At 43.5% G+C, this 27446-nt stretch overlaps 1 protein-coding gene and 1 long non-coding RNA gene across 2 annotated transcripts in view; both read right to left on the bottom strand.

Annotated features, from left to right (window-relative positions):
* Window positions 1-9054, bottom strand: part of LOC134285220 (uncharacterized) — a 250024-nt gene extending 240970 nt beyond the window's left edge. The window contains exon 1 of the long non-coding RNA XR_009996230.1: window positions 8345-9054. This is a non-coding gene — a long non-coding RNA (uncharacterized LOC134285220). The remainder of the gene's footprint in view (window positions 1-8344) is intronic.
* Window positions 9055-18251: 9197 nt separating this feature from the next.
* On the bottom strand, window positions 18252-19537 carry LOC134285826 (uncharacterized). Its single transcript, XM_062847437.1, has 2 exons — window positions 18597-19537; window positions 18252-18562 (listed from the first exon to the last, which is right to left on the bottom strand). Exons 1-2 carry the CDS (start codon window positions 19135-19137, stop codon window positions 18525-18527), a joined length of 579 nt encoding a protein of 192 aa, XP_062703421.1. The 5' UTR covers window positions 19138-19537; the 3' UTR covers window positions 18252-18524.
* Window positions 19538-27446: the final 7909 nt, after the last annotated feature.

Here is a 27446-nt window from a genome sequence, read left to right as displayed (position 1 = left end):
CCCAAGACTGAGAAAGCCAGCATTCCGGAGTCAATATATTCTAGTCGTACTCATCCAGCATAAATTTGAACTACTATCAACATTTATTGATAACACATTACAATTCATTTGCTATAACAGTCACAATTTTTTACAGGTTTTATTTTTCACCTGCGTGTTAGAAATACAACTTTTTAAACTTACACCAACTCTAACCTAACTAAACTAAACACATAAAGAGCTAATCGTAGTAATAGAAGATTGCAACGCATTTTGACCAAAAAAATGGTTTGATTTTCGTTTACATCTGTTCCAATGTTTCAATAGTTTCGAGTGGTCGACGATTTTCAGGTAAGAGTGATGGAAACACGAGTGTTGAATGTGGAATCAGAAGTGCGCGACTACTTCCGTGGGTTGGTCGTGTTTCTCGGTAGTGATATGGAGACGCGAGTGGAGAATGCGGAATCAGAACTAATTGAGACCTTTCGAGTGGCTGTCGATTTTCAGGTAAGAGTGATGGGGACGAGAGTTTCGCTGACGCGTTTAATTTTGAACGACTTTTTACCTATGTGCATTACTATTACTATTGTGTGGTGTGGTCATCGCGACCAAATATATCATAATCGTGATGAAGACCGCGAAGTGTATTTTTATATAACTAATAGATCATATCAGCTACCAAAGGTGGCTTCAAAATCCACACCTTACCCTGCCCTACTAACAAATGCTCCTTCCCTAGACAACTGTGGGGATGCTGTGGATTCCACGGTTTCTAGTAACAGCGTTTGTCGAACTAACATTACTTCTCTTTCCCAATGACCGTAAGGACGTGGTCAACGCCATTATTAACTTTTAAATATTAAACTCTCGAATTGTACACATTGAGAGTGTGTAGCTAGCCTCATGCACCATTCATTGGTTCTCTGTGCAACTTCGATTGTTCTGATCAATGACGGAGTTGCAACTACGATGTGTATGTTTCAATATTGGAAATTTGATGGAATTCATTAGTGCTATACTAGGGAGGCAACTTCAAAATCATTTTCATTTTTTTTTAATTCTTCTGAAGTTGCTTCTTTCTGGTATTGCAAAAGCTCGGCCATATTGGGACAGCATACAACAGGACCGGTCTGAAAATTTGTTTATTAATCAAAAATTTGTTTCTGCGACACAGTTTCGATTTCCTATTAATAAGTTGGTATAAACACTCAATGCATTTATTGCACTTAGTTTGAATACTTTCTATGTGGTTTTTAAAAGTTAAGTTTTTATCTAGTAAGAGTGCTAGATACTTAACTTCGTCCGACCAATTTATTGGAGTTTAAGGATTACTTGATTGAAAAGTAACGATGTAACACTTTGTTATTCCAATTAAACCACCGGGATTAAGGATTCTAAGAGGCGTTTCAAGACGTTAAGCCTTTTGGTAGCGGATTTATTTGCCACTGTTGTCACAATCTCACTTGCCTCGAACAGGCTTACGCTTTTAAGCGGTTTCAATGCCGGGTCATACCTTTGGCCAACTATTGTTGTCATCGTACAGGAAGACGGGCCTTCACATCCATCGGCTGTAGGAGTTACAATTCGGTCCTTTTCCCCACTTGGTGGCTTTAACTGCCTCATTGATCTTCGTTCCCAACCATCGATACTCTTCAGTTTTCGATAAGCTCAAAATCTCATTCATTCGAAACGCAACGTACTGCCAGTATCGACGGGTATCGGACTTGATCAATTAGGCGACAGTGCTCCAAAAGTAGGTGCGTTTTACCCTTATCGAATGGTCTTGCGTAGACATGCTGCAATTACGGCTGCCTGCAATTCCAGTCGTTGGACGGAAACTAGTTGAAATGGATCTACATTCGTTTTAGAGGCATCTAACGCACATCTTATCTGTCCTTGATCTCGAATACGGAAGTAAGCATGGGAAGAGAACGCTTGTGCACTCCCATCCACGAATACATGTAGCTCCACGGTGTCAAAATAGGTAGGATCGTAACCCGGAAAGTAGCTGCGAGGGATGCAAACGTTGTAGGGGAACAAAGCCCAAAATGCCAAGATGGGGTAAAATGGCCCAACTCATAAAATCATTCCTCGATGAGATTTGAACTTTACTATAGGTGAATGGTGTCAAGATATGTTTACATAAAACATTCTTCTAGAAGCTAGACCGCCATACCCATGGAAAATCTTTTGATTTCCCAATGAAAACTGCCAACTTCCGATTTTTCGTGCTTGCAATTAAGGTTTTCGGGTGATTTTATTACCAGCCATGTGTTTCCGAGGAGATTGAGGCACTCATGGAGGCGCATGGTTGTTGATGTCTACGCTTTTCATGTTAGGGGTCATTCAAATATGACGACCATCGTTTAGCGGGGAGAGGGGTGACACTCCATGTATTGAGCATACGAAAAAAGCGGACCAGAGGAGCAAAGGGAGTCATAAATACCCTAAAAATGACGTACGTAATTTTTGAACGTTTTCATGAAGTGGCATCTTACCCCACGGCAGATGGCCTTTTTGCACCACTTCCGTTTTACGAACCAGTTTTTGAAATCGCTATAAATCGATGAAAATGCATTAGTTTACTGAATATTTTTGCTAAAGTATCGAGCAAATATTGTCTAGTTTCTGTTAACACTTTGAAAGCCTAGTAAATGAAGCTATTTATCGTTGAAAACGATGAAAGTTTGAAAAATGGCATCTTGCCCCACTTGACCCTACAACTCCTTCAGCATCTGCAGCCAAAGTTTCCAGCGCGAGAACAGATCTTCGGAAATCTGCTCATCTCAATCCATTTTAGCTCTCCAGATGTCTTATAGCAGCAAGCCCGTGCACAAGGGAGGGGTTTTGGGGGTTAAAACCCTCCCATTTTCGATGCTCTAAACACTAGGCGGCCCTCCGCCTTTTGCCAAAATTAAGGAAAACCCCTCACTTGTCACTTTTTCTGTGCACGGGCCTGTGTTGCAGTATTTTGCCTTGGACCACTGGTGAGCCCACTAGCCCCAAAAGGTCGTAAACCTTCGTAACAATGCTCAGCATCGTCAGTTTAGTCGGTGTAATCTTTCTTTCCAGGTCTCCTTGAAGGTTGATCGTGAAGCAGAACACATCGTCACTTGGAATCCACGTTAACCCAATCACGCGCTCAAATCCGCTCTGAATGTTCATCGAAAGGTTTTTCACCGCGGCCGAATCAACTTCTTCGATTGCTTCTAGAACCGCAGCCCGATTAGATATCCAATTACGTATGCGGAAGCCCGCTTTGCAGTAGAATTCAGCAACTTCTAACGCTAGTTCAACGGCTTCCTCTTCAGTGTCGGCACTATCTAGAAAGTCGTCGACGTAGTGTTTGTTCTTGATCGCCCATGCTGCTTTTGGGTACTGCCTCTCGTGCTCCGTTACGTTCAGGTTCTTCACGTACTGCGATTGAGCTGCGAAACACGTCGCACCGAAAATAGCAACATCGGACGCTATCGTCACCATTGGTTCGTTCGAGTGATCGCGGTAAACAAACTACAGCGAGCTCCTTACCTCATTTCGAATCCCAACTTGTAGAAACATTTATTGTATGTCACCGAAAAAAAACGATTTCTTGTTTACGGAACTTGAACGTAACAGACAGTTAAAAGATCGGGTCCTTTCAGCAGCATCGAATTCAGCGATCATCCGCCAACGTTTGCCCCCGCATTCCAAATGACACGTACCTTCCCGGGTTTGTTTGGGTTCAATACGACACCTAATGCACGTCTGCGGTCGAAACTTGCCATTTATACCTTGGGCTCATAGTCTGCCACTTGCTGTCTCACACTGTCGTATAACTACGGATTCTTCTCCAGACATCTCTCCAAGCATCTCAACAGATGCTCAGCCATTGATCCACTATCCGGGATGTCGGCGACATCTTGCTTCCAAAGTAATCCGGTTTCGATCTTTCCGCTTCTCGTTCGAACTGCTGTTTCATTTAAGATTTGGCGTGCTCGTTGGTCCTCGCTGCCCTCCAAGTTGGGTGCTACGGCAACTTCAAGACTTTCCGCGGAGTACGTAATCATGCAGTTCTTCTCCCTCTCGTACACGGCCACAGATGACCCATCCTACTCGCGTCCTTGCAGCGATCGGGTTTCCCCCATTTTCTTCCCGAATCTTCGTTGTTGTTAGTACGTGCGAATTGCTTAAAACAATCAAGCAACGGAATTGCGGAAACTCACGGGTAGCTGACGCAGATGCTTGAACTCCTCCGTCAGCTGTTCAAAATCTATCGATTGGTCAGGCAGACCTAGGTTATCGACGGTTACGGTTATTGACTTCCGGGTTCCAAAATACTGAAGGATTCCGGTTCCGTTCACAATTTTCTTGTTTATTCCACTTATTAAATGGTTGCGCAAGGAATGGGCCTTCCCATTCATTCCCAACTCGTTCGCAACGGTTTGCTCTAGAAGAGTTGCCGACAAACCGTCGTCCAAGAATGCGTAGGTACGTGTTCACGAAGCTATTCTTTCCATACAACGTTATTGTTAACGTTTTAATCAACCTTGGTGACACGGGCTGACGATGAATAGTAACAGTAGCGTCGGTGGAGTTCACAACCTTCCTCTTGGATAGCTCATAGTGTAGCGATGGTGACGTTTCTGACAGCTATTGATCCCGCCAGGGTCTCCAGTTAGCATAGTGGTTAAGGCTATGGATCGCCAATCCGGAGACGGCGGGTTCGGTTCCCGTTCCGGTCAAGAAAATTTTTTCGACTCCCTGGGCATAGTGTATTATTGTACTTGCCACACAATGTACAAATTCATGCAATGGCAGGCAAAGAAAGCCCTTCAATTAATAACTGTGGAAGTGCTCAAAGAACACTAAGTTGAAGCAAAGCATGCCAAGTCCCAGTGGGGACGTAGAGCCATTTAAAAGAAGAATGATCCCGCAAACCTCGCCTTCGCATCACCAGCGAGTATGCGACACGAGGCATCTCCTACATAGTTTATTGTCTTTAACAAAGTTCTACCGCTGATTTGTAGGATGGTTTCGATTCCTTGCGCTTGTACGTAGCGTGACCATTTACTCATGATATATCCTTGACCTTCACTTTGTCTTCCTGTGTAGACGGAATGCAGAAGTTTGTAACTCCACTGGTAGTGGTCGTGACCTTCCTAATACATTTGCTGAACCCATTCAAGTCAACCACTGGTAGAGTTTCCTGATCCTACAGCAGCCGTCGTCAAACACGGACGTGCACTCGGTCCTCTTTGTACTCAGCCTTTGCTGTGTTGTGAACCTCGAGCGCGCTTTGTTCTCGGTCGGTTACGGTCGATTTTCGAAAACAAAAGGCAAATCAAGGACAAGGGAACTCGGTAGCTTGTTCATATGCTGACGTCGTGTCTGGACAAGGAAGCACATTGGAAACCCCAAAAAATTGCGAAAGTTGAAGAGGAAGAAGTAATTGAAGTTCTGGAAGAAGACGACGTAGAATACATAGGCGTACCCAAGGAAGTATCAGAACCGGAACAGGTGAAAAACGTCCGAAAGGCGGCAACGGATGCTGAAAAGGAAGCGAAGCGTAAAGAAAGCCTGGAACAATTGGAACAGGTGGCTAGAGCGATCCATGAAGCGATGCTGAATCCTTAAGCAAATCAACGGCGGGCCCAGTATGCTTCCTCAGCCTCAGGCTTCAGTTCAGGTTCCGGACCGAGAATGAAGGTCGCCAGAAAGTCTCGTTATTGAAGGCCTCGATATAGCTATTTTATAATATATTTCACATTTTATTATAATTCAAGTTTTTCGGCTCTGTAGAGTTTTCAAGTAAACAAGCGAGCCTAACAAATAAACGATAAGATAAAAAAAAGAGTTTCCTGATGAAGCACCCAGCTAAATTTAAAGTTTGGGGTGGTACACAAATTATGTCACGCAAAAATAGACCTTTTTAAACAACCCCACCCCCCCCCCCCCCCCCCGGTAGGTCACACTTTTTGTATGAGACCTCATTATTTTTTTGTATGGGTCGTCACGTTCTGCAAAACCTCCCTTCCCCCCTAAATACGTGACGTCATTTGTGCACGGTCCCTTTGCCGGAAGCTTGTCCACGAGCTTAGGAGGATAGGGTTAGGATGATGGTTCTCCATTTCAACCGCCTTTAGGTGTTCACACAGGTTCTGCACAGCTAAACCGAACTGAATCAACGTCTCCAGTCTCTCTGCGGAACTAGCGAGTATGTAGGGTTTGATTCTTCAAGTAGACAAATATACGGTTGAATGTTTACTGGCGATAAATTCGGGTTTGCCTTTTAGACAAGCAACCTCTCTTCTTCCAAACGTTTAAGCTTCCAAGCAATCTGAGCTCTTTTTGAACTGGCAGCGCTTGAACCTCCGATACGTGAACTGGTAGGAAGAGGCGGATCCTTTACTTTGCGTTTTCCGCAAACGGAAGATCGTACAGTCATTCACTTTCACACACGAGAAACGGTACCAATGCTTGCAATTCCCGCATTACACCATATACAACTCTGCACTGTTGGGTCTCCTACATTCGACACAATCGTACTCAACGTTACTCAACGTACTTCAACGTCTACCATAGAAGGCTAGAAAATTTCTGCGATCGATTCTCGAACTTCAAGCTGTGCGCCGTTGCCGCGGGTCGATTAAGAACGACTGGCGGCTGCACGCGATTTTGATCGCATCTGATGAACAAATGATCCCTGCATAGTGCATACCGATGCCTCAATAGGACAGATAGGTGAAGTACTAGATATGGTGAGAAGGTTAATTCTCCGTTTCCGCAATAAAATGGTGCAGTCCCATTTTCCGACAAACTTTTTGCTCTCGTTATCTTACGGTCTAACTTTAACCAATGAATTCTTGTTAATCGACAAACCACAGCTTAAATGCAGAACACAGAGGGATAAACTGTCCAGGTTTTTGAGGAGAACAAAAAGTGTGTTCTGAAAAGGGGCCGACAAAATCGGGTCACTAATGTATATCCCTTTCGGTACGGAGTGCAAAAAAGTGAAATTTTCATACAAAATGCTCAACTTTAGCACCCCAGCACTTTTAGATTTCCCAACAAAGCACCAATTGTTATTCCTGATTTGGAAGAACCACTCTTAATCTTTCGAGTTCTAGCTTTGACTACTTAGATAAATCGAAAATAAAAAAAAATATGCGACAGATAAAACTTTTTCATGTATTTCGATTTTTGTCCACTTTTTGTTCAACTTGGGGGCTGTCCATAAACCACGTGGTCATTTTTTTGGGACTTTTCAACCTTTTCAAAATGGTGGTTGTCGTTTTCGTGTCGTCTGATGTGGTTGTTCTCTTTAGGGATTGAAGATAATACGAATATTAATTATGAAAAGTGAAAGCTTCTGCCAATATTGTGCCTGCGTGATTGAATTCCGGTATCCATGAACCATGCAACCAGACGATGTGCAACCAGATAATTTGGTGAGTTCGTTCCGATGTGGAACAGATATTTTTAGCGAGCCATTACCACGCATAAGTCGTTAATTTTATAATAACCCAATCGCATAACTCAACCATACTGGATTCCAGACCATTCCCGTATCAAAATCCCATCTCCTTTCTTTTTACGAGGGCGTCGGTGAGTCGCTGGCACCTCGAAAAATAGATATCATTCCTTCCCTACCATCCCTTCCCATCCACAACGTGTTTCATATCGTTTCAGAGAGCGATCAATGGCGCTTAAGCCTAGGCTTGTTAGCCAGGACACATGGTCCAAATGCCTGTGCCACATCTCGGAAGCAAAAGGCCCATGGAGTGACAAACTTCTTAGCTATGTCACTCCCAACGTTGGTGTTTAAATACACTAATACACTTACATTACACTCACACCTACACATCTACATAATCTACTCAAATACACTTACACAATCTGAATCTTGCCGCATCACTTGCTTATAGTGAATCCTAAAACAACCTATTCCAAATATCCAAATCCTTGACACCTATGGGGGCGTCGGTGAGTCGCTGACCTTTCATAAAGTAGGTGTCATATCATCACATCCTTTCCTATCCTCGTAACGGAGAAGATGGGCGTGGCCGGCAATGGAAGTTTTCATGTCTTTTTTTACTTCAACCTCTGATTGGATAGCTGTTCCTTCCCAAATAGCATTCCAAAAGCAATCGGAATAGGGTAGGTAATCAAACTTTGAACCAAATTGCGGCTTTCTGAAGCAGTGCAAATTTTAAGTGATTTTTTCTCCCACATGGGAATAATTTACTACGGCAAAATCGTATGTACATGAAAGCCACGGGTATAAGCTTTCTGTTAAATGGTAAAAGTTTGTATTTGCACCGAATTTCATTGAAATATTCGATTTTTCATCAACAATGATTTTAATCTTAATTTGAACCATCGTAACCATAATTTGAACCAATTTTAATCTTAATTTGAACTACTGGCGGCAGCAGCTCGAGCAACTCACAAAACAGCCAATTCCATGCTAAACAATTAAAAATCACATGAATCTGCTAATTCGCATACCTATTTTTCATTAGGCAGTGGAATCTCACCTCAGAATGTTCGAAATTCTTTAGGAATTTGGAAACTAAATTTGGAATTTTTCATCCCCCAAGAGTAAACAAAGCAACCACTAGCGCAATCTACAGGCCAACACTGGAAGCTTACCCCCCATTTACTAGTTCAAATTTAGATTACAAATGGTTCAACTTAAGATAACATTCTCCAAGTAAGAATCACTTAAATTTGATAATTTTATGACAAATAATGCGGAATATTATTCGGTTGACCGATTCTACGATAAATAAGCTTTCATTTGACGTATTCACTTATTGCGTGTGATGCAATGCATGAGCTGTACGGGTGCACCGAAAATGGGCTTTCTCTGGGGGGAAAAAGGTGAAATCACAGTGATATTTCAATTGCCTGTTTTCCATGATAAAAACGCTTTTTTAAATGCTTTTAAAGTCCATGTTACCAGGTTATATTACGGAAAGCTGTTTAACATCTTTTTCGGGACAATGTTTGCCTAAAAAGTACGTCATTTTAATGAATTTCGAAATGGTTCAAATTAAGATTACAATTTGACTAGTTCAAAGTTTGATTTCTTACCCTAGAAGTATTAAAGATATAACATGACAACTTTCAGTATGCAATCTACGAATTACTCCGTTACCACGCAACGCAACGCAAAGCAACTTGTTGTGATGAATCTCACATGCAACGTAAACAAAAGTTTGTTTGCACACATAGAAGTATAAGTGATAGTTCAATTGCTAAAATAGTTTACATCGCATAAACAAGGACTAAACAGATGTAAAAAAATATGCAAACCTGTTATTGCTCAACAGCACAATTGTGCTGGTTCGTCACGAAAGGGATATATGGTGGAAATAGAATATTAAATTCACTTTACAAATCTTGCATTCGCGTTTGATGTCAACAATGATATGCAATTTTAATAATCACGGTCTCTGACAAATCATATCCGATTGACTCACACATTCGTACCTAAACGCCAAAACTTCCGGGAGGCGCTCCAATGAACGAAGCTGTCACAATACGTGCCTCAAAATTCATACACGGAAGTTCTGCTAGAACCTCGAAGAATTTTTCAAAGACTTTCTGCTGCTGTAACATTTACAGGGGATAGAAACCATGATCGGGACAGGCAAAAGTTTCACATTACAAAAAATGCTCAGATAGCTGTAACTTTTCGTAAAGTGCACATATTTTCATTGTTACTTGATTTACTAGTTGTCTGTCAATGGTTCAAATTTGAGCAAGATTAGGCTTTTCTTAGATATGAGCAATTCAAGTATATTGCAAGATTATGTTACGTTTCTTCGCGTTTGTTTTGTAGACTTTCTTGAGTTTTTGTGTAGTTCATATGTGATAGTTCACATGCGTGACGTTTGAAAATTTGATCTGTATGTATTGCCATCTGTCTGTATTGCCATGAACCGATAAAAGCATTACACGGAACCAAGTCAATGCTAAAGGAGCACCAGACAAAGCCACAAGCACCGAAGCAAAATTAATATTCACTCGCTCAATTGACATCGCTGTCAACACGGTGTGGGCGTTCCTTTGGCACGGCCTCTCAAAATTGAATCACAGAAAATATCGCTGTAAACATGCTCGACAACCCTTTTTATCATTCGGTCACGATGTGCCTAGCTAGAGGACGAGTGTCCCGCTGAGCCATCCGAAATTTCTAAAGAGCTTCAGCGTATCCCGGGAGAGCCACGTACATAACCAGCCAGTCAGCCCTGCAGATGACATAGTAAGGGCCGATGGGATGGGGTGATTTTGGGAGGAAACTTTGCCAACCCTCTTTCGATTAGCCGACAACAAGTCAGCTCGTTTTTGTGCGTACGAGGAGTGAGTTATTTATTACCTTTCTGGTCAGAGCTGCCGAAAAGCGATTGTCTTCCATGGATGGTCCTTCAGTCGGTTGGAAACGGTTTTACGAGGGCTATTGGGGGCCGAATTGATACACATGTATCAGCAATTATTGCCTCCAATATCCAATAAATGTAGTAGATGGAATTTAATTTATAGCACCATTGAACTGCGTGGAAGCTGGGTGGGTGTCCGCTCCATTCGATCCTGGAAGCTGACTTATGGTTACATGCCACAATGGTGTGGTATTAGAGGATATCCGATTCCACCATGAATTCGACCACGAAACGTCCAGAACCGGACCATGATCTGAATATCAAAAGTAAATGACAAAGTTTAATAAGCATTACCTTGCCGGGTCACATTTGTGCATGAAACCATATAGTATTAATCATACACAGACATTTTGAATCAACAGAATATTCGACGCGAAACACATCTACACAGACCGAAAATTCTAGTAAAATGCAGCAATGTAAACGTGAAACTTTTTAATACCTTCTACAAAGCACAGTTGTAGCACTGTAAGTCAATAGTGAGACCGCTGCCAATGGAGCACAGAAGCGCTCGGGCTTCCAGCCAGAGACAATCGTTGGTGGAGGCGCATCCAACACGAGAGCACCGACGACGAGCACCAGAACAGCGTTGCAGCCAGCGGTAGAAAAAAACTCATAAATTATTGAACTCGGAGAATGGAAGTGGCTTCGAAAGCGACAACTAGAGATAAAATATGTATGGCTCGTCTCATCCAGACGAACAGGCTTACTGCTGTGTGCTGGCAGTCACCCGCACCCACTTGCTGTTTTGTGTACTTTTTGGATTTGTCAGATATAAATTCGCCAAATTTCAGATTTCCTACTGCTCTATGTATCGTGGTGCTCGTTCGTACCTTTTTCGGAAAATCTCAACCGAGCCATTATTGCTACAAAGTAAAATTTTGTAATACTAAATGCAAGAAAATGCAGTAAATTGTTGAGTTATGATGCACTATACATACATTCGTAAAAATGATGACATTAATGATTTTTTTTTGCTATCTTGTCTAAAGAACAAATATGGAGCGGATCTGGTTGGATGATTAGAACACTTGACTATCACGCCAAGGACCTGGGATCGAATCCCACTCCTGACCCTTCGGAAGGGAAGTAAAGCGTGGGTCCCGAGATGAACTAGCCCAGGGCTAAAAATATCTCGTTAAAACAGCTAAAAAAAATTAGGAACAATTACAGTTATCATCATAGTTACAAGAACTGGGAGGTTGTCATTTACACTTTTGCATTGTTTTACATTGATTGATCATTTTTATTGGGTACTAGCTGTCCCGGCAAACTTTGTCTTGCCAAGTTGTGGTGGTTGGACAATTGTTAATGTTATTGCAGCATGGCACTCTAGATTGGTTTCATTTCGATCGTGTTGATTTTCTTCTCAGGTCATAAAAAATCAACATTTTGTCAGTAGACCGACGTTACGACAGCAATTCTACCAGGATGTTCTCCCCACGGCCAGGCACATGTATGGCCTAAGTAGTCGACCCCGAATACTTTGACCACCACATGTATAGCGTCTAAAGTAGCCATTCTCCGAGTGCACGTGCCATCTCTTCTGTATCTCCAATCACCCACATTCCAGCCAAACTCGTCATTACACATCCTTTGGACAATATTAACTGGGGTTGTGTCCTTCCCACATGTGGCAATCATGCCGTCACACATTGCATTGTGCGGAAACGCGAGCACACGAACAAAACGTGTTCCGCCGTTTTCTCTAAACCAGCACAAACCGGACATTCTGCTGATCATCACACCCAAGTGTTTGACGGAGAGCTGCGAAGTGATAGTGCAATCGCCTACACTGATTATCAGTTGCTGCTCCGAATTTTGGTTGTTCACAATGACCACCTGTGTTTTGTGGTGAGCCAATTCCAGTTTCATGGAGCTCATCCACTCCTCTAAAACTGCAATCGAGTCTTCAGCAGTCATTTCCACATCTTCTAACGATTCACTGGAGTGTAATGTCGTCAGCTACGATGGCCACACCAACTTGGAACTGTAACCTCAGCTCCTTGGGGCTGTCCATAAACCACGTGGTCATGAGTGGGGGGGGGGGGTTCGGCCAATGACCATTTTGTATGGACAATTAAAAAAAATTGTATGGACTAATGACCACCCGGGGGGGAGGGGGGTGGTTGAAAAGTCCCAAAAAAATGATCACGTGGTTTATGGACAGCCCCCTTGTCGTACATGGAAGGAACCTTCCGCACCCAGGATGAAACCTTACGAAACTCCAGAGGTTATGTGACAGCAATTCCGACCACCTCTGTGCCGTAAACTAGTACTCGATTCTGGAAGTAACTTCCAAGAATCTTGTACAGGTACCCGAGTATCGCCAGACGCATGAGCGCATCTGCAATAGCCGGCCAAAAACTAGCACTATTGAACACGTTTCTTCCATCCAGAGTCACTACTTCACAGTAGTGAATCGCCCTTCTCTTACTTTGCAGCGCTACTTCGGCGGTTTTTGTAACCAACAGAATAGCGTCTACGGTTGACCTCCCCTTCAGGAAGCCGTACTAGCTACTCGACAGACTCTCGGTGTGCCCACCTTTGGTAATAGAACTAGACTCTGCCTTCCATACTTCTGGGAAAACTCCCTCGTGCAGGCATTTATGCATAGCAGACCTGAACATCTCGGGAGCCTCTGCAATAGCTTCTTTTAAGGCCAGGTTCTGAACTCCGTCCGGACCTAGGGCCTTACTTACGCTAAGGGACTTTGCTATCCCCATAAGCTCCACATCGGTGACCCTCTTCTCATCGCCAGCAGTCCCGGCTATTCTACGAAAGGAGACCAAGAACTAGGATCATGACGCGGAAAAGCCCCTCGATGATCACCTCCAACATCTCTGGAGATTGCTCAGTAGGAGCCATTACACCTCTCGTCTTGGCCATCACGATCCTGTAGGCATTACCCCACGGATTTGCATTGGCACTTTGGCAGAGACCCTCAAAGGAAACCTTTTAGCTTGCTCTTATCTTCAGTGCGACATTGGCAGCTGCGAACAACACCCGCCGTTCACTTCGCTCTTACTCAGTTCGTGCTCGCTGCATTCACCGCCTAGCCTGTACACAGGCTCGGTGCAGTTCCGCAATTGCTTGAGTAAGCCACTAACTCGGTGGTCTACCATTTCTATGCTTGGAGATGGTCGCATCGCACGCACGCGAGAGCACCGCTACCTGCTCGTCCCCTGTCTTGATTTTGGTTGATGGTCCTCACAACGCGTCCACTATCTCCCCCGGCAGGCTAGCCGGTACATGAATCGGAGCTCCCACGCTGTAGCTACGTGCGCAGCTTTCTGCTCCTGACTCCTTACCGCTCCTTAACGGAGACCTAGACAACCCACTCCTTGTGAATGGGTTAGCCTCACCATTTTTTTTTCCTCCCCTGTTGGGGAAATTAAGCCACTGCGTCCAATAGGCTGAACTTTTGTGGCATGTCCCGTTTTGATATTCGCATCTAGCCAGCTAATTACCATGTGTCAAGTAATCAGCTACTGCCACGACGCGTCGTCTCCCAGTCAGGTGCAATGGAATTGATAAATTCCAAGACCTTCCCAGGTTTTGCAGACCAGATCTCACTGGGTTGCAAGCAACCACTATTTAGAAATCTTTGCCTGCGCGTGTATAAAGCACCACAACTGCAAAGCAGATGTTCCGAGGTTTCACGTTTCATATTACAGAAACGACAGATATCACTCTGAATATGGCCAATATTTTTCAAGTGATACCTGCTCGGGCAGTGTCCAGTTACTAGGCCAGTGTATGTACATAGAGCTCTCTTGTTGAGCTCTAAGAGCTTTTTGGTTTTATAAGCATTTGGTGTTATAAATCGTTTTGACTGATGGCAATTTTTGACATCCATCCAATTGGATATCACCCTCTGCTCAGCCCAGCGTTTCAGATCCATTTTAATTGTACAGTTTGATATACCACAGAATGGTTCTGGGCCAGCAAACTGTAAATTGGAACCATTTTTAGCAAGCTCGTCTGCCATTTCATTCCCTTCAATGCCACAGAGACCTGGAACCCAGTATAAGTTTACTGAATTCCCTTGGCACAGCCTGCGCAGTGAAAGAATGCATTCCCAGACAAGCTTTGAAGTACATTTGTAAGCGCATAATGCTTTTAGTGCAGCTTGACTATCTGAGAAAATACAAATATTTGCATATCTGTATTTTCTCTCAAGGCAGATGTTTGTGCATTTCAAAATAGCAAGAATCTCTGCTTGAAACACCGTAGGATAGTGTCCCATCGCCACTGAAATTTGTATTCCAGGGCCGTAGATTCCTGCTCCCGTTTTTATTCCAACTTTTGAGCCATCTGTATAGAATTTGATTGATCCTTGACGAACAGTGGGACCTCCGACTTCCCAATCTGCACGAGTTGTTTCGTGCAACTTGTAAGGAATATCATGGTTCTCCACAGGTTTCATCCAGTCTTTAATCATTTTCATTACTTGCCCTTTTTTGGAAATATTGTGAAATGCTCAGGTGACCTACAAGTCTCAGCAATTCCTTTTCTGCTTCTAATTGCACGTATTCGTGCAAGGGTAGCAGATTGAGAATCGCATCTAAAGCTTTTGATGGTGTGCTTCGCATCGCTCCTGTAACAGCAATGGACGCAAGACGTTGAATTTTCGCAAGCTTTGATTGCGTGGTAGCCTCTTTTATTTTTGGCCACCAGACAAACGAAGCATACGTCACTTTTGGGCGGATTATGGCAGTATAAATCCACATTATCATTTTTGGTTTCAAGTCCCACTTCCTGCCAATAGTTTTGGAGCATAACCAGAACGCACTTGTTGCCTTACCGATCACGGACTCAATTTGAGCATTCCAGTTCAGTTTGGCATCCAGTATCAAACCTAAGTATTTGACTCGATCACTAGGATGAATTTGTATCCCTCCAAGCCGAAAAGCTTTTAGGTTGATCTTCCTTCTCCTAGTGAAAGGGACAATTACGACTTTTGACGGGTTGATGCTAAGGCCCTCCTTAATACACCATGAATGTGTATAGTTTAGAGCCCTTTGCATTCTCTCCGAAACAGTTTCGTCATACTTTCCTCTCACTATTATGACTATATCGTCTGCAAAGCCCACAACTTCGAAACCTTTTTCCTTCAAGCTTCTTAGAAGATCGTCTACAACCAAGGACCACATTAGTGGTGAGAGGACTCCTCCTTGAGGGCAACCTTTCGTTGCCCTTACTGTTATAGAAGAACTTCCCAGCTCAGAGGTGATTTCTCTTTTTGCAAGCACAGTATAAATCCAATGTATGATACATTGGTCGAAGTTTTTGTTCTCCATGGCACGCTTCATAGATGAATAGGAGGCATTATCGAATGCTCCTTCTATGTCTAAAAAGGCGCATAGAGCTATTTCTTTTGCTGAAAACGTTTTTTCCACCTTTGTTACTAGCGAATGAAGTGCCGTAACCGTTGACTTACCAGATTGATAAGCCTCACCATTACTGTCGCTCGGTTTTTGATTAGATTTGTTAAAACTAATTTAAAATTCCACGAGTAGCACGGGAAAGGAAAACTGCTTTAACGCGGTAAAGGATGAAATACTGTGGTGATGCCCAGTTACCCCACACGCTCCGTTAACGATCGAGCATTCCTCGGCACGGGTCGCTTGACACCTTGAATTGGGGTTAGTTGTTAGTTTTTCTTGGGGAAGTACTACAGGGGATGGCCAAAATGTTTGGGATAGGCAACTTTTTTTCTCTCACAAAAAAGTTCAACATGCTGTAACTTTTCATAGAGTGCATCAAATATTCTCAAATTTTTACTGTTTATCAACCTATTATATGTGCATCATTGGTACAAATTTGAGCTCGATTGGTTAATCTTTCGCGAATTTATAACCATTCTGTTAAAACACTATTTTTTAGACTACTAATTTTTGAGCTGTCATATCTCGGAGACCAGTGAACCGAATTGAATGAAATTTTGAACTTTTATCCACAATATATAAACGCTTGAAAATCATTTAAAACATGGGTACTTTTTAAACGTTGAAAAAAGTTATGATGGATTGACACTTTTTGGATCTTTTTCGAAAAAATGCATTTTTTTTTACATCAATGTCATAAAATTTTATTTTTGACATTAAAAGATTTTCTAATTCTGTTCATAAGATATCTATAAAAAGATATATGAGAGCCTATTCGGATTAAAGGAAGAACACATTTAGTAATTTTTGTGCAGTATAGTAAATTTGACACATTTTACTCTAAATGGGTGAAAATGTCAAAACATCATAACTTTTTTCAACGTTTAAAAAGTATCTATTTTCTGATGAATGTTTAAGCACTATTATATTGTTGATAATCGCTCAAAATTTCATTCAATGCGGTTTACCGGTCTCCGAGATAAGACAGTTCAAAAATTGATAGTCTTAAAAATAGTTTTTTACTAGATCGGTTATAACTTTGCGAAATATTAACCAATCGAGCTCAAATTTGTACCACTGATGCACATATAATAGGTTGATTAACAGTAAAAATTTGAGAATATTTGATGCACTCTATGAAAAGTTACACCATGTTGAACTTTTTTGTGAGTGAAAAAAAGTTGCCTATCCCAAACATTTTGGCCACCCCCTGTATGTGCACGACGTTTTCCAACTTTCTATGACTTCATCAATGAGTTTTATCTGGATCACCTGACGTGATTTCAATTTTTACCCACGGCATGGAGGTTCACCGCCACGAAGGATCTCTGAGTCTGATAGTGACGTCAGTCAGATGCCCCACGTTGGACCCCAATACAGGTAATCTTCGATATAACATACCCTTGATATAGCGTATCCTCGATATACTTACCTTACCTTACCGGTCAGGCTAAGGCCGGGGAAACCTCTGCTGTACATAGTAGCCGCCTCCATTCCACTCGGTCCATGGCTGTTTGTCTCCAGTTCCGCACTCTGCGTAGGGTCCGCAGATCGTCCTCCACTTGGTCGACCCACCTAGCTCGCTGCGCTCCACGTCTTCTTGTACCGGTCGGATGACTCTCGAGAACCATTTTCGGGTCGGGTTGCTATCCGATATCCTGATGACGTGACCCGCCCACCGTAGCCTCCCGATTTTCGCGGTATGGACGATGGTTGGTTCTCCCAGCAGCTGATGCAGCTCGTGGTTCATTCGTCTTCTCCAAGTCCCGTCTTCCATCTGCACTCCGCCGTAGATGGTACGCAACACCTTCCGTTCGAAAACTCCAAGGGCGCGTTGGTCCTCTGCACGTAGGGTCCATGTTTCGTGCCCAGAGAATGACCGGTCTAATCAACGTTTTGTAGATGGTTAACTTCGTGTTACGGCGAACTTTATTCGATCGCAGAGTTCTGCGGAGTCCAAAGTAGGCACGATTTCCTGCCACAATGCGCCTCTGAATTTCTCTGCTGGTGTCGTTGTCGTCGGTCACCAGTGAGCCCAAGTACACGAGTTCTTCAACCGCCTCGTTTTCATCACCGTCGATATGAATTCGGGATGGCGGGCGCGGTGATTCCTCCCTGGAGCCCTTTGCCATCATGTACTTTGTCTTCGTCACATTAATAACTAATCCGATTCGCCTGGCTTCACTCTTTAGTCGGATGTACGTTTCCGCCATCGTCTCAAATTTACGAGCAATAATATCAATATCATCGGCGAAACCAAGCAGCTGAACGGACTTCGTGAAAATCGTCCCACTCGTGTTTATCCCCGCTCTTCCTATTACACCCTCCAAAGCAATGTTGAATAGCAAGCACGAAAGACCATCACCTTGCCGTAACCCTCTGCGAGATTTGAAGGGACTCGAGAGTGTCCCTGATACTCAAACTACGCACATCACTCGATCCATCGTCGCCTTGATCAACCGTATCAGTTTATCAGGGAATCCGTATTCGTGCATAATCTGCCATAGCTGTTCTCGATCGTTTGTATCATACGCCGATTTGAAATCGATGAACAAGTGATGCGTGGGCACGTTGTATTCGCGTTATTTCTGCAACACCTGGCGGATGGCGAACATCTGGTCCGTTGTAGCGCGTTCACCCATAAATCCAGCCTGATATTGCCCCACGAACTCTCTTGCAATCGGTGATAGACGGCGGCATAAAATTTGAGTGAGTATCTTGTAGGCAGCGCTCAGTAGTGTGATCGCGCGGTAGTTCCCGCAATCCAACCTGTCGCCCTTGTTGTAGATGGGACACACGATACCTTCCATCCATTCCTCCGGTAATACTTCCTCCTCCCAAATCTTGGTAATGACCCAGTGTAGTGCTCTCACCAGTGCTTCTCCACCGTATTTTAGAAGCTCGCTTGGTAGTTGATCTGCTCCAGCGGCTTTGTTGTTTTTCAACCGGCCAACCTCCTCCTCAATCTCTTGAAGGTCAGAAGCCGGAAGTCTTTCGTCCTGTGCACATACTCCTAGATCTGTTACCACGCCACCTTCGGTTCTTGCAACGTCGCCATTGAGGTGCTCATCGTAATGCTGCCGCCACCTCTCGACCACCTCACGCTCGCTAGTGAGAATATTCCCGTGATTATCTCGGCACATGTCGGCTTGTGACACAAAGCCTCTGCGCGAGCGGTTCAGCTTCTCGTAGAACTTTCGTGTGTCCTTAGCGCGGAACAGCTCTTCCATCGCTTCTCGATCTCGTTCTTCCTGCTGGCGCTTCTTCATCCGGAAGACTGAGTTCTGCCTGTTCCGCGCCTGTTTGTAACGTGCCTCATTCGCTTTCGTACGGTGTTGCAGCATTCTCGCCCATGCTGCATTCTTCTCGTTTTCAACTGTTCACATTCGCCGTCGTACCAGTCGTTTCTGTAATTCGGAGTCGCGAAGCCTAGTGCTGTAGCCGAGGTACTACCTATGGCGGATCGGATGTCCCTCCAGCCATCTTCAAGTGTAGCTGCGCCAAGCTGCTCTTCCGTTGGTTGAGCCACTGCTAACTGCTGCGCGTAGTCTTGAGCCACTTGTACGTTACGAAGTTGCTCGATGTTGTGCCGCGGCGTTCGACTTCGACGCGTGGTGATAACTGTCGAAAGTTTTGAGCGCATGCATACAGCGACTAAGTAGTGATCCGAATCTATATTCGCACTGCGGTATGTGCGGACATTCGTTATATCCTAGAAGAATTTACCGTCGATTAGAACGTGGCCGATTTGGTTTTCTGTTTGATGGTCGGGGGATCTCCATGTGGCTTTGTGGATATCTTTGCGGGGGAAGAAGGTGCTTCGGACTACCATACCACGGAAAGCTGCAAAGTTTACGCATCGCTGGCCGTTTTCATTCGATACGGCGTGCAGGCTGTTTCGCCCGATTACCGGTCTGTACATTTCCTCCCTTCCTACCTGCGCGTTCATGTCGCCGACAACGATTTTCACGTCACGCGGCGAGCAACCATCGTATGTTTGCTCTAACTGCGCGTAGAACGCTTCTTTCTCGTCTCCCTTCGTGTGGGCAGTGAACGTTGATGATGCTGTAGTTGAAGAAACGGCCCTTTACTATCAACATGCACATCCTTGCGTTGATCGGCTGCCACCTGATCACACGTTGTCGCATCTTGCCCAACACTATAAATCCTGTTCCCAGTTCATTGGTAGTGCCACAGCTTTGGTAGAAGGTAGCCGCTCGATGCCCGCTTTTCCACACTTTCTGTCCAGTCCAACAAAGTTCCTGCAACGCCACGATGTCGAAGTTGCGGGGATGTAGTTCGTCGTAGATTATCCTGTCACATCCTGCGAAACCTAGTGACTTGCAATTCCATGTTCCAAGTTTCCAATCGTAGTCCTTATTTCGTCGCGTGGGTCTTTGCCGATTGTATTGAGTCGTATTTTCTCCTATGTTATTCGCAATGGGATTTTTTACGGGTGGCTTATTGGGCCTACGCCAACACTCCTGTCTCGCCGGAGGGCCATCGTGCCAGTTCTGTTTAACGTCCAAACCAACACTAGGGCGACCACGCTGATGGGGCTACCACCTTGGATCTAGCTGGGCGTGGTGCAGCGTTTCTTACTCAGCCGCTGGATGTATCCTCGATATAGCGAATTAGATATAACGTAGATTTATGTAGATTTATTTATGCACATTTTAGTTTTCGTTTCGGACTCCACGTTTGAACACTTGGATAAGAAAAATAAAATGAAACATTACAAATTCTCAAACACCACATAAATTGTGCCATGTTATTCAAATGGATAACGAAGTCCAAGCCCAGGATGACGGGGTTTCATTATTGTTCTTGATACATCAGTCAATCCTGTAATGGCATTATTTTTTTTCTGGCAGTTTGCCGTTTTGTTCGCAGAGCTGGTTGCTTGCATAGCTTAAGTTTGGTCTAAGAATTTCTATTCTCAAGGGGAACATCCTGATTCCGGCAACAGTACACATCCTGATTCCGGCAACAGTACAAGATCATCTACATTTTGATGACCGTGATACGGGATGGTTTGCTCGTCTTGTACTCGATAGTTGCCCAAAATGGTCTGAGCACTAAAAAGGCTCATTAAAGATCAGGGATAGATGTGCAAATCACGGTATAGCATATAACAAAAACTTACAAAATGTTGTCAATAAAATACAAACATAACACTTTCTAAGTAGGTAATACAGGGTGTCCCAGAAAGTATGGGCACAACTGTGCAGCTCTGCCATTTGGGAATGGATGCATAAACCAACTTTATTTTCACACATATCCTGCCTTATTATATTGGCATCATATGCCAATCATTAAATTTTGCATTTTACACTTCGTTTGAAAGCGGAAGAACATTCCCTAAAAGACCTTTTGAAGCTTCTTCACAAATTGTTATATTTTTCAATAACATCGCTTAACAAATTGTTCCCTATGCATGAAATTAAGCTCGATAAAAATTTCAAAAAATATTTCCGTGTATTTTCATATGCGTATCTATTGTACAACCCTTAGTTTGAATTGAAAACATACATTTTTGAACCTGAAAAATGGATTTAAACGCCAAAATCGATATTTTTGAAAACTAGTTTTTCTTATAGATGAAAACAAGCTTCTGAATATATATCACAACATGCAGAAAATTACATTTTAATTTCACTATAAATAAATAAATACTCCAGCTTTATAAAGTGTAGATTGAATTATTTTTATTCTCGTTAAAACATGTTTAAAAACTCGAATGTCTGTGAGCATGTCTTATCCAGAAATAGAAAAGGCGAATTTTCCAGTATTCTCAAAATTATGGAATACCCGTACGCACAGGCAAAACATATTTCTATAAAAAAAAATCAGACAATTATCTGAGGAAACATGTTTTCGAATATACCATGTGAAAAAAAATCGAAAAAAATGTTTCGAATTCGGATATTTGGCAAAACCGTAAAAAAGTAGTTTGTGCAGAAGTTTTGAAAGACGTTTTTTCATTTTAAACATTCTGCATACAAAAACTCTTTTTAATCTATAAGCTCTTTACAGGTATCAATTAAAATACCTTGAATAAAAATACAAAAATATAAAAATTATTGTTTGTTAAGAAAATGATTGTATTTTCGCTATACAAAGTTGTGCCCATACTTTCTGGGACACCCTATAACTCCAAGCTTTTGTGTGATTTGAGCCATTTTGCGATTAAGATTTTAAGTGGAGAAAATATACTCACTGGACCTTCACTGCTCACAGCTCAACTCAACCGTTAAGGCAAAGAAACAGAGTTCTTTCCCTATGCTACCTAGCTGGCATTAACTACAACTCAACACATGGCTCATGCAATTGCACTTTTATGCTACGCCAAATGCTGAAAAGTGGCAAAAACTAACATTCAACCGTAACGATCGTATCCGTACGATGCTATCGCATAATAATGCGCAACAAAATTAAATTTCCTGAGGTAGCATAAATAACCGCTTTTTTGCCTAGCACGTGTGCAAACGCTTGAGCACTAAAATCTGTTTGGACTTAACAACCCGGTCTCGGTTGGGAGGTAAGATGCTTGCTGCTACATAGGTACTCATAACGAAACCGTAGCATGGTAACGCTGCAGCGTTGTTGGATGCAAATGCCGGCTCGGAGTGACGACGGTTGAACTTTGTAAAAAAAATTGTCATCTTGTATCCCAGAACGGTAGAGGTTTTCCGAATGATCGTAACGGATCACTGGAGTTGAAATGGGAGACATTAATGAAAGTATCAAGCTTATATACAGCCATGCAAAGTAGATTAAGTAAATAAAAATAACGCTTCATTCAAGTAATTGAAACATTGGTAATTATAATGTTTCAATATTTAGAACAATATAACAATATTTGATAGTGCTCCTGACAATGTGGGCAGAGATTAAATTGGCTATGATTTGCTTTTCGGATGTTTCGTCACCTGGAATGCCAGAAGAACCCCACAACTACACGATTACCCAGTGCTCGTTCACAGATTGACCCTTTGGCACTTTTCTCGCCACGTCGTCGTCCGTGCACAAGCAAGGGGGCAAAGGTGTGTCTACGCCGGAGTCAAAAAATGCACTCTTCGCTCCCGGAAAACTGTTATTTCAAAGGACGCCATGTGTTCTCATTGCAGCAGCAGCAGCAGCAGCAACAGTAGCGAAACCAAGGTGTGATGCTTCTGCCGGTTCTGCTGTTGTTGCTGCGGAAACAGGTAGGAGTGAAGAAAATTTGATTAAATTGTGCGCTAGAGCATATTTCGCTACCAGCAACGAAAAAGGACGCTGGGGTCAAAGCTTGCGAAAAAAATGCAAATGGTATCACTCTCTTGGTAATGAACGAATATGCCGAAACTGCGCTTCCATTTCATTGAGAGGTGTTTCAGAATTTGAAGCAAAATAATGCAAAGTGGAAATGTAAAAAAAATGATAGATGGATTACGCAACAAACTGGAAGCAAATGAAAATGATTACAAATGAAATTTGTTGCTGGCCCCTCTGGAGGATTGCTGGGGTACAGTCTTCTTCTTCTTCTTCTTGGCGTAACGTCCTCACTGGGACAAAGCCTGATTCTCAGCTTAGTGTTCTATGAGCACTTCCACAGTTATTAACTGAGTGCTTCCTCTGCCAATGACCATTTTGCATGTGTATATCGTGTGGCAGGCACGAAGATACTCTATGCCCAAGGAAGTCAAGGAAATTTCCTTTACGAAAAGATCCTGGACCGACCGGGAATCGAACCCGTCACCCTCAGCATGGTCATGCTGAATACCCGTGCGTTTACCGCCTCGGCTATATGGGCCCATGGGGTACAGTCAAAACAGCCATCAACAACAGAGCCGAGAGCACTATAAGGTACGTAGAACGAAGTTGACGAAACAATTGGTTCAACGAGGAGTGCAAAGCGGTTTTGAAGGAGAAGGACGCATCGCGGGCGGTAATGCTGCTGCATGGTACCCGACAGAATGTGAGGCGATACAGACAGAAGCGGAAGCAGCAGACCCGCCTCTTCCGGGAGTAAAAAGCGCCGCCTGAAAGAAGCGGAGTGCGAGGAAACGGAACTGCTGTAATGTTCCCAAGAAATACAAAAGTTCTACAAAAAGCTCAACGCATCCCGCAAAGGCTTCGTGTCGTAAGCTGAAATCTGTAGGAATAAGGACGGAAGCTTCCTGACGGACAAACGTGAGGTGATCGAAAGGCGACCTGAATGGCTAAGAGAATGTTAACACAGGGGGATCAAGGCAACGGAGAAAATGACTATGATGGTGCAGCAGACGACGGGGCAAGCCAACTCCCACGCTGAGGGAAGGTAAGGATGCCATCCACCAGCTCAAAAACAACAAAGTTGCTGGTACCTAAGGACGGTTTCGCAGCAGAAATCATCAAGATGGGCCCGGAAAAATTGGCCACCTGTCTACATACAAAGGTTAATAGTCAAGATCTGGGAAACCGAACAGCTACCGGAGGAGTGGAAAGAAGGGATAATAATTCGTCCCATCCACAAGAAAGTCGACGAGTTAATGTGTGAGAGCTTTCGAACGATCACCATTTTGAATGCAAAGCAAAGCAAAGCAAAGATAACCGTACACATCGTAGTTGCTACTCCGTGATTGACCAGAACAATCGAAGTTGCACAGAGAGCCAATGAATGTGAAAGCTTGGGACTAGCTAACCATTCTCAATGTGCACAATTCGAGAGTTCAGCTGTTTAAAGTCAATAACGGCGCTGGCCACGTCCTTACGGTCATCAGGAAAGGGAAGGAATGTTAGTTCGACAACCGTTGCTACTAGAAACCGTGGAATCCACAGCATCCCCACAGTTGTCACGGGAAGGAGTGGTGGTTAGTAAGGTAGGGTAAGGTGTGGATCTAGGAGCCACCTCTGGTAGGTGATATGATCCACTAGTTATATGGAAATACACGTCGCGGTCTTCATCACGATTATGATTTATTTGATCACGATGACCACTGATCCCGGATTTCGTGCTCGCGTTTCCATCGCCCTACCGTGGAAACCGACTGATCTACGAATATTGTAGCGCGATTCTGATCCCGGATTTTCACTCGCACTTCCATCGCCCTAGCGAAAAAACCGACTGACCAACGAATATTGTAGCGCGATTCTGAACCCGGATTTTTCACTCGCACCCCCATCACTCTTACCTGAAAATAGTCTGCCATTCGAAAATTCTCAAGCTAATCTGATTCCGCATTCCACACTCGCGCTTGCATGGCTCTACCGAGAAAATCGACTGATCAACGTATATTGTAGCGCGATTCTGATCCCGGATTTTTCACTCGCACTTCCATCGCCCTACCGTGGAAACCGACTGACCAACGAATATTGTAGCGCGATTCTGATCCCGGATTTTTCACTCGCACTTCCATCACTCTTACCTGAAAATTGTCAGCCGTTCGAAAATTCTCAAGCTAATCTGATTCCGCATTCCACACTATCGCTTGCATGGCTCTACCGAGAAAACCGACTGACCAACGAATATTGTAGCGCGATTCTGAACCTGTATTTTTCACTCGCACTTCCATCGCCCTACTGTGGAAACCGACTGACCAACTGAAGGAAACACGTCCAACTCGGTGCAAGAAGTTCTTTATTGTGACATAATGTATTTTCATAACAGCAAAGCCTACTACAGTTCGGCCATCTTGACAACACACATCGTCCTCGATGTGAACAACCACTTTATTGACTCCACCAGCCCCAACGACGTTTTCCTTAGCTCCAACTCGATGACCCAGTCTTCGATGTTGTAATGCAGTTATTTCTGCTGTTTAATCCCGTTTTCTTGGCGCTTGCAGCCATAAACTTCTGTTTCTACGGATCCCGGCCAAGGGGTGGATCACTATTGTGACATCTGATATATGAAAAAAAATTGATTGCATTCAAATGCATTTTGATGCAATTATTCATTCATTCTGTAAACAAGCAACCCATGGCTTGTTACGATACTTGGCTATTGTCATTGTCAGTGTTGAATAACAAACTCTGTCAGCCTAAAGTAGCGCTTATCCACTAGCATAAATGGTAATAACTACAATTTAGTTATTACCACCAAATTCATGGAGGTATCCTCAAGCCCTTGACGATTCTATTAACAGGGAGGTGTTGTGCATACTCAAACCTAGTTTAACCTGGATTCATTGAGAATTTGCTGCTGTTGTGTCATTTGAAGAATAAAAAAACAAACTAAGATTGAATGAATTGACGAAACTTTATTAAATATATTATTGAATTTTCCCTGCCATCTTCCACCGATGTCTCGCATGCGGTCAACATTCCACTGATCGTCCATCACCGACACATTGTTCCGCCCGTTCTCGTTACGCCTGGCATTTCGCGGAGCTTGTTCCCGCCGCGTCCGGTGATGAGCCTGACTTACTTTGCGTCGGAATCGAACTTATCTGTCTTGGTCGTGGCCGGATCGATTCTTGGTGGATCACGTAGGGTCCATTACGGGGAACGCCGTCGTTGCGAAATGCATCGTCGAAACGGTATCCTTCATCATGACATTCTTCCCGCTGTCGTAGCCTCGGCCCTCCTAATCGTACCAGGAAATGCACACACAACCGACTACCGGAGCTGTAGAGCGAGTTCCACCTTCCGAAGTTTCCGGCGGTCGATGATTGGGAAGCAGCAACTTTTTCGGTGCTCTCCTGATGAGCGATAAGTGCCCTCGAAAGGAAAAAAGGAATTCTAACTTGCCGATACAGCCGTACTACAAACACGTATATCTTAATAATACATAATGGAAAAAAAAATAAACTGAACAATAGTTTTGGCATTCAGCAAACTGACATGAAACAGTAAAAAAATATATCAATGCTGAGTTGATGAAAAATATATAAAAATGCATTTTCATACATTAGATGCAAATTGAATGCACATTCAAAGAGTGATCTGCCCCTTGATCCCGGCACTCCTCTCGACCACGTAAGTTACACCACCAGCTCGAGAGTTATGTAATGTCTTCATTTTGCTTCCAACTATTCCTTTGGAACACCAATTCCGTTGCGCGACACACGTCAAAATATCTTCTTGATGATGAATAACTTGAAATTTTGAATCCATATGGCAGAATGTAGGTCTTATGTCTTATCCCACTTCTGAATTGAAGGAAACACGTCCAACTCGGTGCAAGAAGTTCTTTATTGTGACATAATGTATTTTCATAACAGCAAAGCCTACTACACAACGAATATTGTAGCGCGATTCTGAACCTGTATTTTTCACTCGCACTTCCATCGCCCTACCGAGAAAACCGACTGACCAACGAATCTCGAACGATCACCATTTTGAATGCCGCCTACAAAGTGCTATCCCAGATCATCTTCCGTCGTCTTTCAACTGATGTGAATGAGTTCGTGGGAAGTTAAAAAGCCGGTTTCATCGACCGCCGGTCCGCAACGGACCAGATCTTCACCGTACGGCAAATCCTCCAGAAATGCCGTGAATACCACCTGTTCATCGACTTCAAGGCGGCATACGACAGTATCGACCGCACAGAGCTATGGGAAATCATGGACGAAAACAGCTTTCCCTGCAAGCTTAACAGACAGATAAGAGCAACGATGGACGGTGTGCAGATTAGCGTAAGGATTTCGGGTGAACTATCCAGTTCAATCGTATCTCGACGGGGACTACG

The sequence above is a fragment of the Aedes albopictus genome, chromosome 1, assembly GCF_035046485.1.
Source record: "Aedes albopictus strain Foshan chromosome 1, AalbF5, whole genome shotgun sequence".
NCBI classification, from domain to species: Eukaryota; Metazoa; Arthropoda; class Insecta; order Diptera; family Culicidae; genus Aedes; species Aedes albopictus.
Note: the sequence above shows the minus strand (reverse complement) of the source record. Positions and strands in the feature narration are given on the sequence as shown.